The sequence below is a fragment of the Phaethon lepturus genome, unplaced genomic scaffold (assembly GCF_000687285.1).
Source record: "Phaethon lepturus isolate BGI_N335 unplaced genomic scaffold, ASM68728v1 scaffold34685, whole genome shotgun sequence".
Taxonomy (NCBI): domain Eukaryota; kingdom Metazoa; phylum Chordata; class Aves; order Phaethontiformes; family Phaethontidae; genus Phaethon; species Phaethon lepturus.
This window is the reverse complement of record NW_010541854.1, coordinates 24921-36132: the sequence shown is the minus strand read 5'-3', so window position 1 is coordinate 36132 and position 11212 is coordinate 24921. Positions and strand designations below refer to the sequence as shown.

The window sequence follows — 11212 nt, the reverse complement described above, 5'->3', positions numbered from 1 at the left end:
TGCTCAGTTATTCTGTCCCTATGGCTCTGCTTCGTTCCCAGTAAGTATTTGGGCTTCAGCTGCTCCGTTACCCATGTGGCATTTGAAAATGTTTCTTTGCCAAGTACCAGCCAACAGGCAAAGAGTTAATTTGCTCTATTCATGCTTCCTCAAGTGGAAAAGAACATCTGCATCAACATTTCTGCCATTCCCGGTAAAAAATAATAAACTTGTACAGCTGCACCTTGGGATTTGTATGCCCTGTAAAGGAGGCAACGTGTGAACTGTTGATTTTTTTTACCAAGAAAATTTTGAAGCTAGTTAGGCCTTGACCATTGGACAACACTGATGTAAAAGTAAAATCAGCTCTAAGGAAAATCCTTGGCATATTAACATACACAAAGATAGAGATGATAATCCAGAGGTGGTTGTAGTCTAATATTGTTGGCTTTTGGTGATGTCAAAATCTCCTGTTTTAGACTTTTTGAGATGCGAGTCAGTGCTCGGGGGTGGGTTTCTGTGTGTTAGAAAACGCCTGTTTGCTGTCTCTGTGCTTGTGGTATCCCCAGAGCGTGGAAACTTGCAGTGAGGTGTCTGCAAGGACCCCTGGATGTGGGGAGGAATGCCCGGAAATCTGGCTTGCCTGCACTGGCAGCTGTCACCAGGCAGCAAGAGCCTCCGGAGAGCTGAGATTGGCTTTTAATAATGAAACCACGCTGTGAGTCAGTGCTGGTGATGTATCTCAAGGCAGAAAATGCCTTTGAAACCCAGAACTGATAGGCACAGCCTGGGGGGGTCGTCTGGCTTTCCATTTTTTTGGAAGTCGACTGCTTTCGTCTTCTGCATCAGCCTTTCCTTGTAGAGTACTGCACATGCTGCTTCTTTACAGCCCCCTTTAAATTCTCCTAGCTGTCTGCTTGTTTCTGAGGCTGTCTCTTTGTTTTCTGATGTTCCTCCTTTTGCTCTTCAGCTTGCTTTTGTTCCCAGTAAGCCCACGATGTCTGTGGGTCTCCTTCTCTTGCTGGTCTGCCTGGCTCTGTAGCACCGCAGCTTGACTGCCCCACTCAAACCCAGTATGTTAGAAGTGAATTTCTGCCTTGCCCCAGTATAACAAATAATGTTTTGCCTTCAGATAATACATTCCCTCTCTAGAGCCATGGCTGGATATATGCAGGCAGAAGCGTGCAGGTTCTCTGGGCTTGCTGAATATGTGGATGACTTGATTCAGGTATTGTATCTCCATGCTGCTGGTGTCTTCCCTGCTTGGCGCTTCCCTCACAGCAGGGCATTGTCCTACTGCCTCTGTCAAGAGCTATTTTCCCCAGGCAGAAGTGATTCCAGTCCACTCTTGTGTATTATGTGCCTGTATCTTCAGAGCTAAAAGTGCTTTGGAAAGGTGGCTAAGGGAAGATGTCACCAGGGCGTGGCTGGGTCCCTCCTCATGTTTCCCCAAGTGGCAAAATTATAGTTTCACATCTTTCCTTCAGGTTCCTCGGCTGGTGAAGGTCGTCTTGGAGAGCTCACCTTATTTCAAGTTGATCAGCCCCAATGATGTGTGCCGTAAGGTAGCACCTGGCATGCCTTCAACTTTCCGCATCCTCTTCACCCCTGAGGAGAACAAGGTGAGGCTGGAGGTCCCAAGAGGTTGGTGCCTTCAGCGGAAGCTGAACCTGCAGGGCTGGATTCAGAACACGGCATCTGGTGTTGGTTTTGAGGAACTGTCCTGGTTTCAGTGGGGTTGTGCTGGATCTAGAACTGGGGGGAAACGCTGTTCCCATAGTGAAGATGGTGCTCTGGAGGCTCTTACAGGTTTCAGACTGGTTTTTATCCTTCAGCACTGGAACATTTAATGTCTGTTGACTTCAGGGGTGAGAGTCTGTGATGGGGAGGCCTCTCAAGGTGTTGGTTTCTAGTATCTGTCTGCTGCATAATTATGGGTTTGCTCCACTAATTATAAATACAAAAGTCTGTTTAAAAGTGACTTCTTACTTGGAGGACTCAAAGTAATCCTGACGAGTGAGGACCATCAACTTTGACAACTGGAGTCACCATAATGTATATCATGGTGACTGCAGTAGGGAGACAGCTGAATATTATCTCTAAAGTTGTCTTTTTTTTTTTTTTGCACACCGGTTCTAGCCCACACCCTGCTGCGAGGTCTGCTCTAGGCTGTGGTTGGGCAGCTCGCAACTGGTCACATCTTGGTGTTCCATGGCGCTGCTAGCTGCTGCGGTAGGGACTGATGGGCCCTGCTCTCCTTCCTGGTGCTTCCTTGAGCATTTGTGAGCGAAAATGCACACGGAACAGTAGAAAAATAGCAGGGAGGGGTGTTGGTAAGATGTTTAGCCATCTCTCTACTCAATGGTAGGGGGTTTTAATTATTATGGAAAATACTAGAGGAACAAATAGATCCAGAGAGCTTTTCTCTTTCCCATCTGGCAGCCACTTCGCTGCCTCACCCTGGCCTGGAACAAAGATGATGCTTTTTCATGCCCTGTTTTCAAGCCTTGCAGCTGTGCTGTCCCAGAGGATACTTGCCTGCCTGCCATCCAGCCGTGAATCTGGGAGAGAGGGAGCGCTGTGTGTGTGGCAGGGTGCCAGCCTGGCACAGACACTGAGCTCTAGACATCCTTAAACTCAGCAGGAGGTTGGTGCGCTGCGGATGACTTTGAGATACTTGCCTGAAAGAGCATGCACAGGAATAAATGGGCAGGTATACTCTGCAGGCAGACGCAAAACGCCAGGGCCCGTGGCGTGGCCGTGTCTTAGTGCGTGTTACTGAGGTCACTCCGTCAGCTGGCACCTACTCCACGCCAAACGTGCAATGCTTTTGCTCGGAGGTTTGAACATCAGTGCTATGGCCCTGGCAGGTCTTGATCCTCAGTCATGCGAAGGGTCAGCGCTGTTATCTGGAGGCTGGTTGATACAGAAGGATTTAGTACGTGGCATGGAAGGGAGGAAGCATTACAGGGAAAAAGGCAGGCTCCTTCCACCAGCATCCTGCTGCCTCCCAGCACTGTTCTTCGCATGACTTTGTCGGAGAGGCAAGGTTGAGGAATAGCTCTGGGCCAGCTGATGTTTCTGCACCAGGCCAGAGGTGCAAGATCTCTTTGGGTGCAGCTGCTTCCTCATCTTCCTTGTGCTGCTTAGATTTAGTTTAACTCTTTGTCCTATCCTCAAACAGCATGGGTATAGAAAACCAAAGAGGAAATGCCCTGTGGTCTCTAGCTCCCCATGCTTGTGAAATAATCTATTCCTTTGGAGGGACTGAGAAATTATTTAACATCATTAATATTTAGGGTGAAAATTATGTTGGCCTAGGGCAGTTCTCTGTGCTACCCAAGTGACACAAGAGCTTAATCTCACTGAGCTAAGCTTTGCAAAGTACGCTGGTGCCTTTAAAATGTTATTTATTAGTAGTGTTCATTTTTGGGGTGGAAGAGGTAAATTGGCGCTGATGAAGGGCAAAGTGCTGCTCTTCAAGTTTAGAGAGGCAGCAGAGCAACACATGAACATCACCACAAATAGAAGTAGGGTGAGAGAACCCCCAAGAGCATGAACGTACAATACCTTGTCCTGTGTCTTGCCCTTGACCTGGTGAGCGTACGGCGTAGGCAGCTCTGCGCAGCTTCATCGACACCCCGATGCCTTCTGCCAAACTGGGTCCTGTGCTCCTTTCGGAAGAGGGGTGCCTACCCCTGAGTTGAGGAGTCTGTTCTTCCCTGGTGTTAAGTTTGGCTTCATCAAAGTAATTCCTGATTCACGGGAGTAAAATTGTGTCTAAGCCCTAAATATAAGGACCACGAGAGTTGTTAGTGGCTGAAATGCCATGTGCCATATAGCCCTGTCTTGAAAAATGAGCCGTTTCCTATTGTCTCACAGTCATTTGGGAATGTGCCACATGATTAGACTGTCAGGAGGTAAATAAATAGCTGATATCTCTCTGTTTATTGGCACTCGTGTTATATGAAATGCTAATTTTTCTGCTGGGCAACATTTCCAATTAGTTACTCTTTCTGTTTCTGATTTACACATTTCTGTTTTATGGCTCCGGTTGTACAGCGTGGGTGTTCTCGTGCCACCCTGTGTTCCTGGGTGTCCTTGCATTATGGTCTGACAGTCTGCTGAATTGGAAACCAGTGTGGAGCTGACTGGCAAATAAACAAACGGGGTTACTTACATTTGTGTGTCCTTCAGGCTTATTAATAGATTATTTCAGAGGAAGAAGGAAGCAAGAAGGGTATAAAAACATAGCACAGCTTTATTCCATTTTGTCCTCTTGCTCTTTTCACTGTGGCAATACAACATTTTCAGACAATGCAAGCTCAGTCTGGGGGGTTTGCAAACTCATTACTGATGCTCAGTGGAGACTGAATTAATGCTCAATGGTTAATATGAAATACGGCAGGACGATGAGTTATTGCATTGCTGAAATTAACTCCTTTAAAATTCAGTCCAGCCCTGTTAGATGTTTTGTAGCACGCGGAAGCTACTCAGAACATACTTTAAAACGACTCCTGAGAGGAGGAACGGGGCAGAAGATCAAGGCAAATGGCCCTGTGCAAAATGGACCTGGAGCAAAGCGATGGATTTCAAAGCCTGCTGTGAATTGGTGGTAGCTGAGGGAGGCAGGAGGAGCGGTACCCCTTCTTGTGTGAAGCATCTTCATCCTCCAGTCTCCCTCCTCTTTTTTTAATCTCTTTTAATGGCCCTTATTTTCCAGCCTTTACAGTATCATGGTTTCAGCAAGGAGCTTTCCCTGCTTGACGAACTATGTTATCTCGTGCTACGAGGATCTTTTCTTTGCGGTTGCCTGCTGCAAGGAATTCAGTGAAGGATTTAGGATCAGTTGTGCAGAAAAACTGACATCGGTTTGCTGGCGTACTGAGCGGTTAGGGTTGGTACTGCTGTGACAGTAATGTGAGCCTGAGTTTGCAAAGAGCCTGAAATGGCATCTCCAATACGAGCAGTTGCTTTAGTTTCAGCGGCTGCTAATTCAAATGCCAGTGGTGACACTTGAAAGGCCAGAGCTTGTAATTTATTGCTTATCCAAGCTGCATAAGTTCTAAGATGATGGTTCCTTGAAGAGGAACCATCCTACAATGATCCCTATGTTCCTTGAAATTGAGAGAAGACTTCTATGAAGGATGAAGACTTTAATGATGATCCATAGCCTGAAGTCCTGGAGTGTGGTTGAAGGGCTGGCATGTGCTGAAGTGCTTTGAGCCAAGCTTTGTATGGGAAGCCATGTCCCAGGGCATCTCTTGGAGCGGGGGCTCAGCACGCAACGTGCTTGTGCACAAGTGGCAAGAGGCAGCTTTCTGAAGGTCGTGCTTGTCTCTGAGGCCAAATCCTTGTTGCTTTAGCCTTGCCTTCGCATACTTGGAGAAGTTCTGTTCCCCATGCGTTGCTCCGCAGGCAGTCCCAGCGCCCCTCGCCAGCGACGGAGCTGCGAAGGCTGCCTGTGCTTGCTTTTGGGTGGACTTATTCCTTGGGCTCTTACTTATGCTGCTGTTGATCCAGTTACTCCTTGGCAATGACAGTGACTCACATTGTTTCCTTTTACTTCCCTCAAATACCTTCAATTGTTGAAGTTTCTTTTTTCTTTATCCCCACCGCTGATCTGAACTCGGCGCATCCTCTCCTGTCTACCTGGTGTCTGGAAGGGAGAGATAAGTAAATATGGCATGCTGAGACTTAATAAGGCACGCAGCTTTCAATTGGATTTACACTGCCTTTGTTAAAGTAGTGTGGCCAAAATACCAAAAAATAAAGCATTCTTCATTTGCTAATGCAGTTTCCGAGGATCTAAACAGTCCAGGACGTGAAGTACCAAGATAATAGGTGCTTTGAATTCCCATGGGCTGCCCATAGCTTTTATTTTAGAGGGCTTAGGCTGCAAGATTGAGTAGAAAATTGCCAATTCAGAAAGACTTGCTGAAGATGAAACACTCCCCTGAAATGGATATTCAGTTCTGTAGGTCGTTTGCTGCAGTTCCCTTCCTGTTTTTTTACCTTCCAAATATGAGAAGCAAAAACCCTTCGGCAATTTCCAGTGTGAGTATTTGAGATGCCTAGAAAAAAGAGCCTTTTTTTTTTTTTACATCTTGGATGTGACAGCATCTGTTACTGCAATGACAGTTGAGTTTGCTCTAGTAGGGATGTCTGAGCGTCTCCTGTTTGCTGTTCCTGACACCTCCTGATAGGGGTTGAATTGTTAGTACTTTTAAGTACTTGTCAAACATGCCTCGAGAATAGTTTGGGTGTAGAGTTGAGCCGGTCCTGGGGTGGGGAGATGGACCAGATAACCTTTTAAAGGTGTGTGTTCCCAGCCTTGTCCCTGTAGTGCTGTGGGAATGGATGGGAAATGCACATGTACCCTACACTTACCTGACGTTAAAGTAATTACCAGTATTTCTGGTAAATTGAGTATTTCACCGAAGACTTGACTGACTGTGCGTGTGGCAAAGTCCTTTGGAAAATGGACCTGAGCATCCCCTGCCCAAGCTTGAGCGACGTTGCTCGGGATTAGTGCTGTGGCACAACCAGGTCCTTCGTGGTGCCTCTAATAGTCTGCAGCGGTGATCGAAGCAGGTTCTTGTTACTGCTGTAATCCCTTACCTGAAATGACTCTGTTCTGGTTATCAAAGTATCAGATAATTTTGGTTCTGCCAGCTCGCTGCAAAATCAACAGGGTTTGTTCTTCTTGGCAAGTTAACATGCAAGTCATGCTACTGGAATGAAAGGGCACCAAAGTTAAAAGTACTATTGCGTTATTGAGTGCTACTGTTAGTCCTAGAAACCAGCAGTTTTCCCTCTGCCATGGGATGGTCCTAAATGCACTCTGAGATTGTTTCTTTCCCTGCAGGATTATTTCCACCAGCTCACTTGCATCACAGAAAGGGAAAAGTTTATTGTGCCGATCCGAGCTATAGGTGCCCGTGCTATCCTGGACTTCCCTGACCAGCTGAACTTCTCTGTCTGTCCAGTCAAGTACAGCACCCAGAAAACTCTGCTGGTTCGCAACGTTGGTAATCGGGAGGCTCGCTACTCCATCAGCACTCAGAGGTAAAGGAACTCAACGTCTTGCTCGTGCAAAATACTGTTTTGTGATAGTAGTTGGTAAACAGTAACAAAAAGAAACCAGAAGGTCTGAGCTGCTGTATTAGGACATGGGGGTTTTGCAGTTGCTTACGGTGTTTTTAAGCATGATGCAACCTCTGATAAAACTCCGCAAGCTGCAGTGACGTTTTATACTGCAGCGGCATCTCCAGCATCTCCCAAGACCAATTCTGTTAGTTTGAAAGAACAAATAAAGGAAGGCAATTTGGGTGCCCTTGGGCTGTATAGGATACCATGTGGCAGGTGACGGCTCTAGGAGCTCCATTCATGTAGACCGAATGCAGTGTTAGGAAAAGGCCAGCTATGAGCTGGTGAAAGAGGTATTTAAGAGTTTATTGCCAGCTATGTCTACATTAGCAAGTAATTCCGAGCAACTGGAGATCAGTAGGTCAAAGCTGAGGCTACCAAGGCCCTGACAATAACACTGTGTGGTCTAGGAGCTTTGTTTTTGCAGTAGGTTTGGTATAGTCCCCTGGGACCAAATACTCTTAAGTAGAATGAACTAAAGTGGTGACGTGCAGGCACTGGCTTCAAAACTGTACTCCAGCCCCAAACCAGAGTGCTAATGAGGGCAGAGGTAAACGATGCAGCAGATACCTGGTGCACAGCTTGGGGGCATTTTCTTCTAGAGCTTTCTCTCTCACAGATTTCCTGGAGAGTGCTAGAGTATGTTAGTGGCTAGCTTGCAACCTGCTGGTGGTAAATACCTTCGGAACTGGTTACGTACCACTATTGGCTCAATACACCCGTTCTCTGGGGGGCCACAAGCACGTGGTATTCTGGTGGTCCCCTCAAATGTCTGCTCTCAGTTGTGTTGCGGACAGCCTGTACTATTCCTGTTGGTCTCAGAAGACAGTCACCAGTTTTCCAGTTTGAACTGGAAAGGGTAATACCTTTTTGACACCGCATCTGCAAGGAAACCAGTTTGGCTGGCTGGTTGGGAGCTGTTTGGTCCCGGAGGTCTCGGTCTAGGAGCTGAGGTCAACAATGCAGCAAAGACCTGCTGTCTGACTTGAGTTGCCTCAATTTCTTCCCCAGGAAAATAGGGCTCCAAAGAAGACTTTACTTTTCTCCCATGAACTGTGAGGGTCCGAGAGAAGCTTCCACCAAAGCCTGCTGAGGCTATTTAAGCAGACTGCTTCTCTTCACTGTGGAAAATACGTAGGCAGGAGCTTGTAAATAATTTTTCCTCTGGGATTTCCAAATCTAGTTGTCACCAGCAAAATAAACACCCAGTAAATGTCTAGCATCTTTTTGCCGTATGCATACCAACTATTGAGTGATACAGTGTACGTTAGATCTTGCTTGATAGGGATTTTAAGAATTTCTGAACTTCAGCAATCAAATATTTCAGTCCTGATTTGCAATACCAAAATGGGAAGCATTACAGAAATTTTATTTCAAACTACACTAAAGTAGAGGTCTGTATTGCATGTGTATGGTGATCAAAAGCTGATATGATTTCCCTTGTCAGCTGAGGGCATCTGTCACCTCTTCTGTTTCATTATGAACTTTTGAAAGCCAGTTTGGAATTTCAGACAGATGATTTAAATCTCTGAATGTAAGCAGTGTTTTATTCTAATTAAGTTGCCCCCATTTTCATTCAGATTTCTTTTTAAATACTCTGAAGTTTCTGTATTTCTGCTTGCTCTTTTTGCTTTGCCTTCAGTGAAATGTCATCAGGAATTCTTCATTCAGAACTTTCCTAAAGGTCAAGTTCCTCTAATGCCTGTCCATCTACCGTCCGCCTATACCTATATGCACAGATGCATAGGAAATAGGAGAAATCTGGGGAACATGTGAAATGGAATTGGGCTGCCTTAGGAGGTAAAAATCATAGCATAACTTGGGTTGGAAGGATCTTCTAGAGATCATCTGAGCAAACACCCTGCTCAAAGCAAGACCAGCAACAAAGTTTGACCAGGTTTACAAGTAAGATCAGCCTTCATCTTTCCTTCTCAAGGCTGTACAAACCCATTTATCTCAGCATCTCCCTGGATGTCCTGTGCTCCAGCCCCTAAGGTTGTCTTCTGTAGAAATGCTCTCTATCCCATCAGTGCCCAGCCTGTACTGCTAGGGGTTATTCCATCCCAAATCCAGGATTTTGCTTTTTCCATCCCTCAACTACATGAAGTTCACATCGGCCTATTTTTCCAGCCTGTGTGGACTCTCTGAACAGCAGCCCAGCCCTCCGGTGTGTTGACTACTCCCATCAGTTTGTATCCTCCACTCAAAATTTGAGTGTTCCCTCCTGTTGACCAGGTCAGGACATTCCCTTTGCATCCCAAGACCTCAACAACCATGTTCTCCCTATGCGATGAGGCCATGGTGTGCCAGGAGTGGCTATTCCAGCCAGTGCTGGGCGCCATACTGTGTGACGTGTCATCACTACATTGCACCAACTGTTTTTGCCGAGCGCGTCTGGACCCTCTACCGTATTTGCCAACTTCCGTGTTCATGACTGAATCTCCTGATAGCAGCGATCAATGGGTGGTTCCTTGCTGCTTGTGCTATGAGAAGCTGCTCAGACACCTACTGCTGAGGGCCCGGGTGAGCCCGGGTGTTCTAGCAAGCCCAGCAGAAAAGAATTGGCCTCCCAGCTGGCAAGACAAGTTGGCTGGAGAATTGGACCAATACATAGCTCCAAAGGCTAGTAGATCGTTAGCTGGCAATTGTCTTTGAACAAATATATTTACAGAGGCTTTCACAAGTGAGGCCATTTTCCTTCTACTGTTAGGGGATTAATTTCCCTGTTGTAGAGGCTATAACAAAGGCTGCATCAGTATTAACAGCAGAGGTAGTGAAGATATAGTTTAATGTCACTAATTCTTTTGGATGACTTCCATAATAACTTGATTCATTATTACCACAGAACTCTTAAAACCGTGCTTTGGAAAGGAGTTATGCTCCCTGTCCTGGAGAGCTTAAAGTGTAAATATGAGATGCAGTAATCAAGAGTTACGCTGAGGAAAGCAGTGCCAGCCTTACAGACTGAAATTCAGGGCTGTTTTAGTCATATTTGGTGGCCAAGTTAAGCAGCCTAAGTGCAATGTGTGCTTAACTTTTGCTGAGTAAGGATGTGCTATTGGGTTAAAGCCAATCGTAATATCGCATAATGGCTTTGTTATGTACAAGCACGCATGCGTGTGAGGGAGGAGGAGTGGAGCAGAAGGGGAGGAGAGATCTGTCTATATCTGTAGACCCATCAGTTCTGTCCTTTATTCTCTATCTGTGCAATTGAAACTTTTGTCTTAGTTGTTGCAACTAAGTTGTTTTCTGGCCTGAGCAAATCCAGGCTCTTGACCATTCGCGAACCAGCTGCAGATGCCACCATTTCCTAGTCCAATGTGCTGCTCATGGCATTTTCCTTTGCCTCCTTTCTCTGGGTTCCCTTCTCTACGGCATCAAGCGTAACCTACCTGCGTTGGCCTTCCGTTCATTTCTCAGCCCACCTCCAATCCGAACCTTTTCTCTCAGTACAGAGAGGTCAGCTCTTGCATCTGGTCACTTTGTGATGACGTTCCCTGCTTGGCACTCACTTGTCAAAGGGCTCTGATGTTTGCTGTTGCACATTTCACGCCAGGGAAGAGCTCTGAAGTGAATCCACGGGACCAATTCAGCATCCTTCTGCTGTTCCCTGTTCAGAGCTCTCCCTTGCTGTGGTGTCTACCAGAAAATACAGCCACATTTTGACTACTTCAAAAGAAAAAAAAAAAATCAAACCCAAAGCGCTCCCCATTATGCAGCCTGGCATTGTCTCTCTTCCCTCTGCATGTCTGTACCCAGCTCTTAACTGCATAGCTTGGTAATAAAAAAATAAGAATAGTATAAATATAGAAAGTCTCTTCCTGTTGTTCTCATTGTTAAGGCGGGATAATGAGTTTCTTCTCCATGACATTCAGGGAGATAAATGTCATTCCAGTATATTTGAGCTGAAAATGGTGCCTGGAAGCAGACCTTGGAGCAGCATGGCCTTTTCCTGACGCTACAGACACTGTGCTATGCCATGTTATGGGGCTAGAGAGGACCCGTCTGAGATAAGATCTGTTTAGGAATGTCCCCACCAACTTCCTAAAGCTCAGGAAATTATCCTACAAGGCACAGTTGGACC

The 11212-nt window shown here is 46.1% G+C and overlaps 1 protein-coding gene across 1 annotated transcript in view; it reads left to right on the top strand.

Annotated features, from left to right (window-relative positions):
• The window catches only part of LOC104621385 (hydrocephalus-inducing protein homolog), a gene marked incomplete at its 3' end in the record, with an annotated part of 34639 nt that overhangs the window by 4725 nt on the left and 18702 nt on the right, over nt 1-11212 (top strand). The window contains exons 4-5 of the mRNA XM_010287854.1: nt 1467-1601; nt 6848-7047. Coding sequence (XP_010286156.1) covers nt 1467-1601; nt 6848-7047 — 335 coding nt within the window. The remainder of the gene's footprint in view (nt 1-1466; nt 1602-6847; nt 7048-11212) is intronic.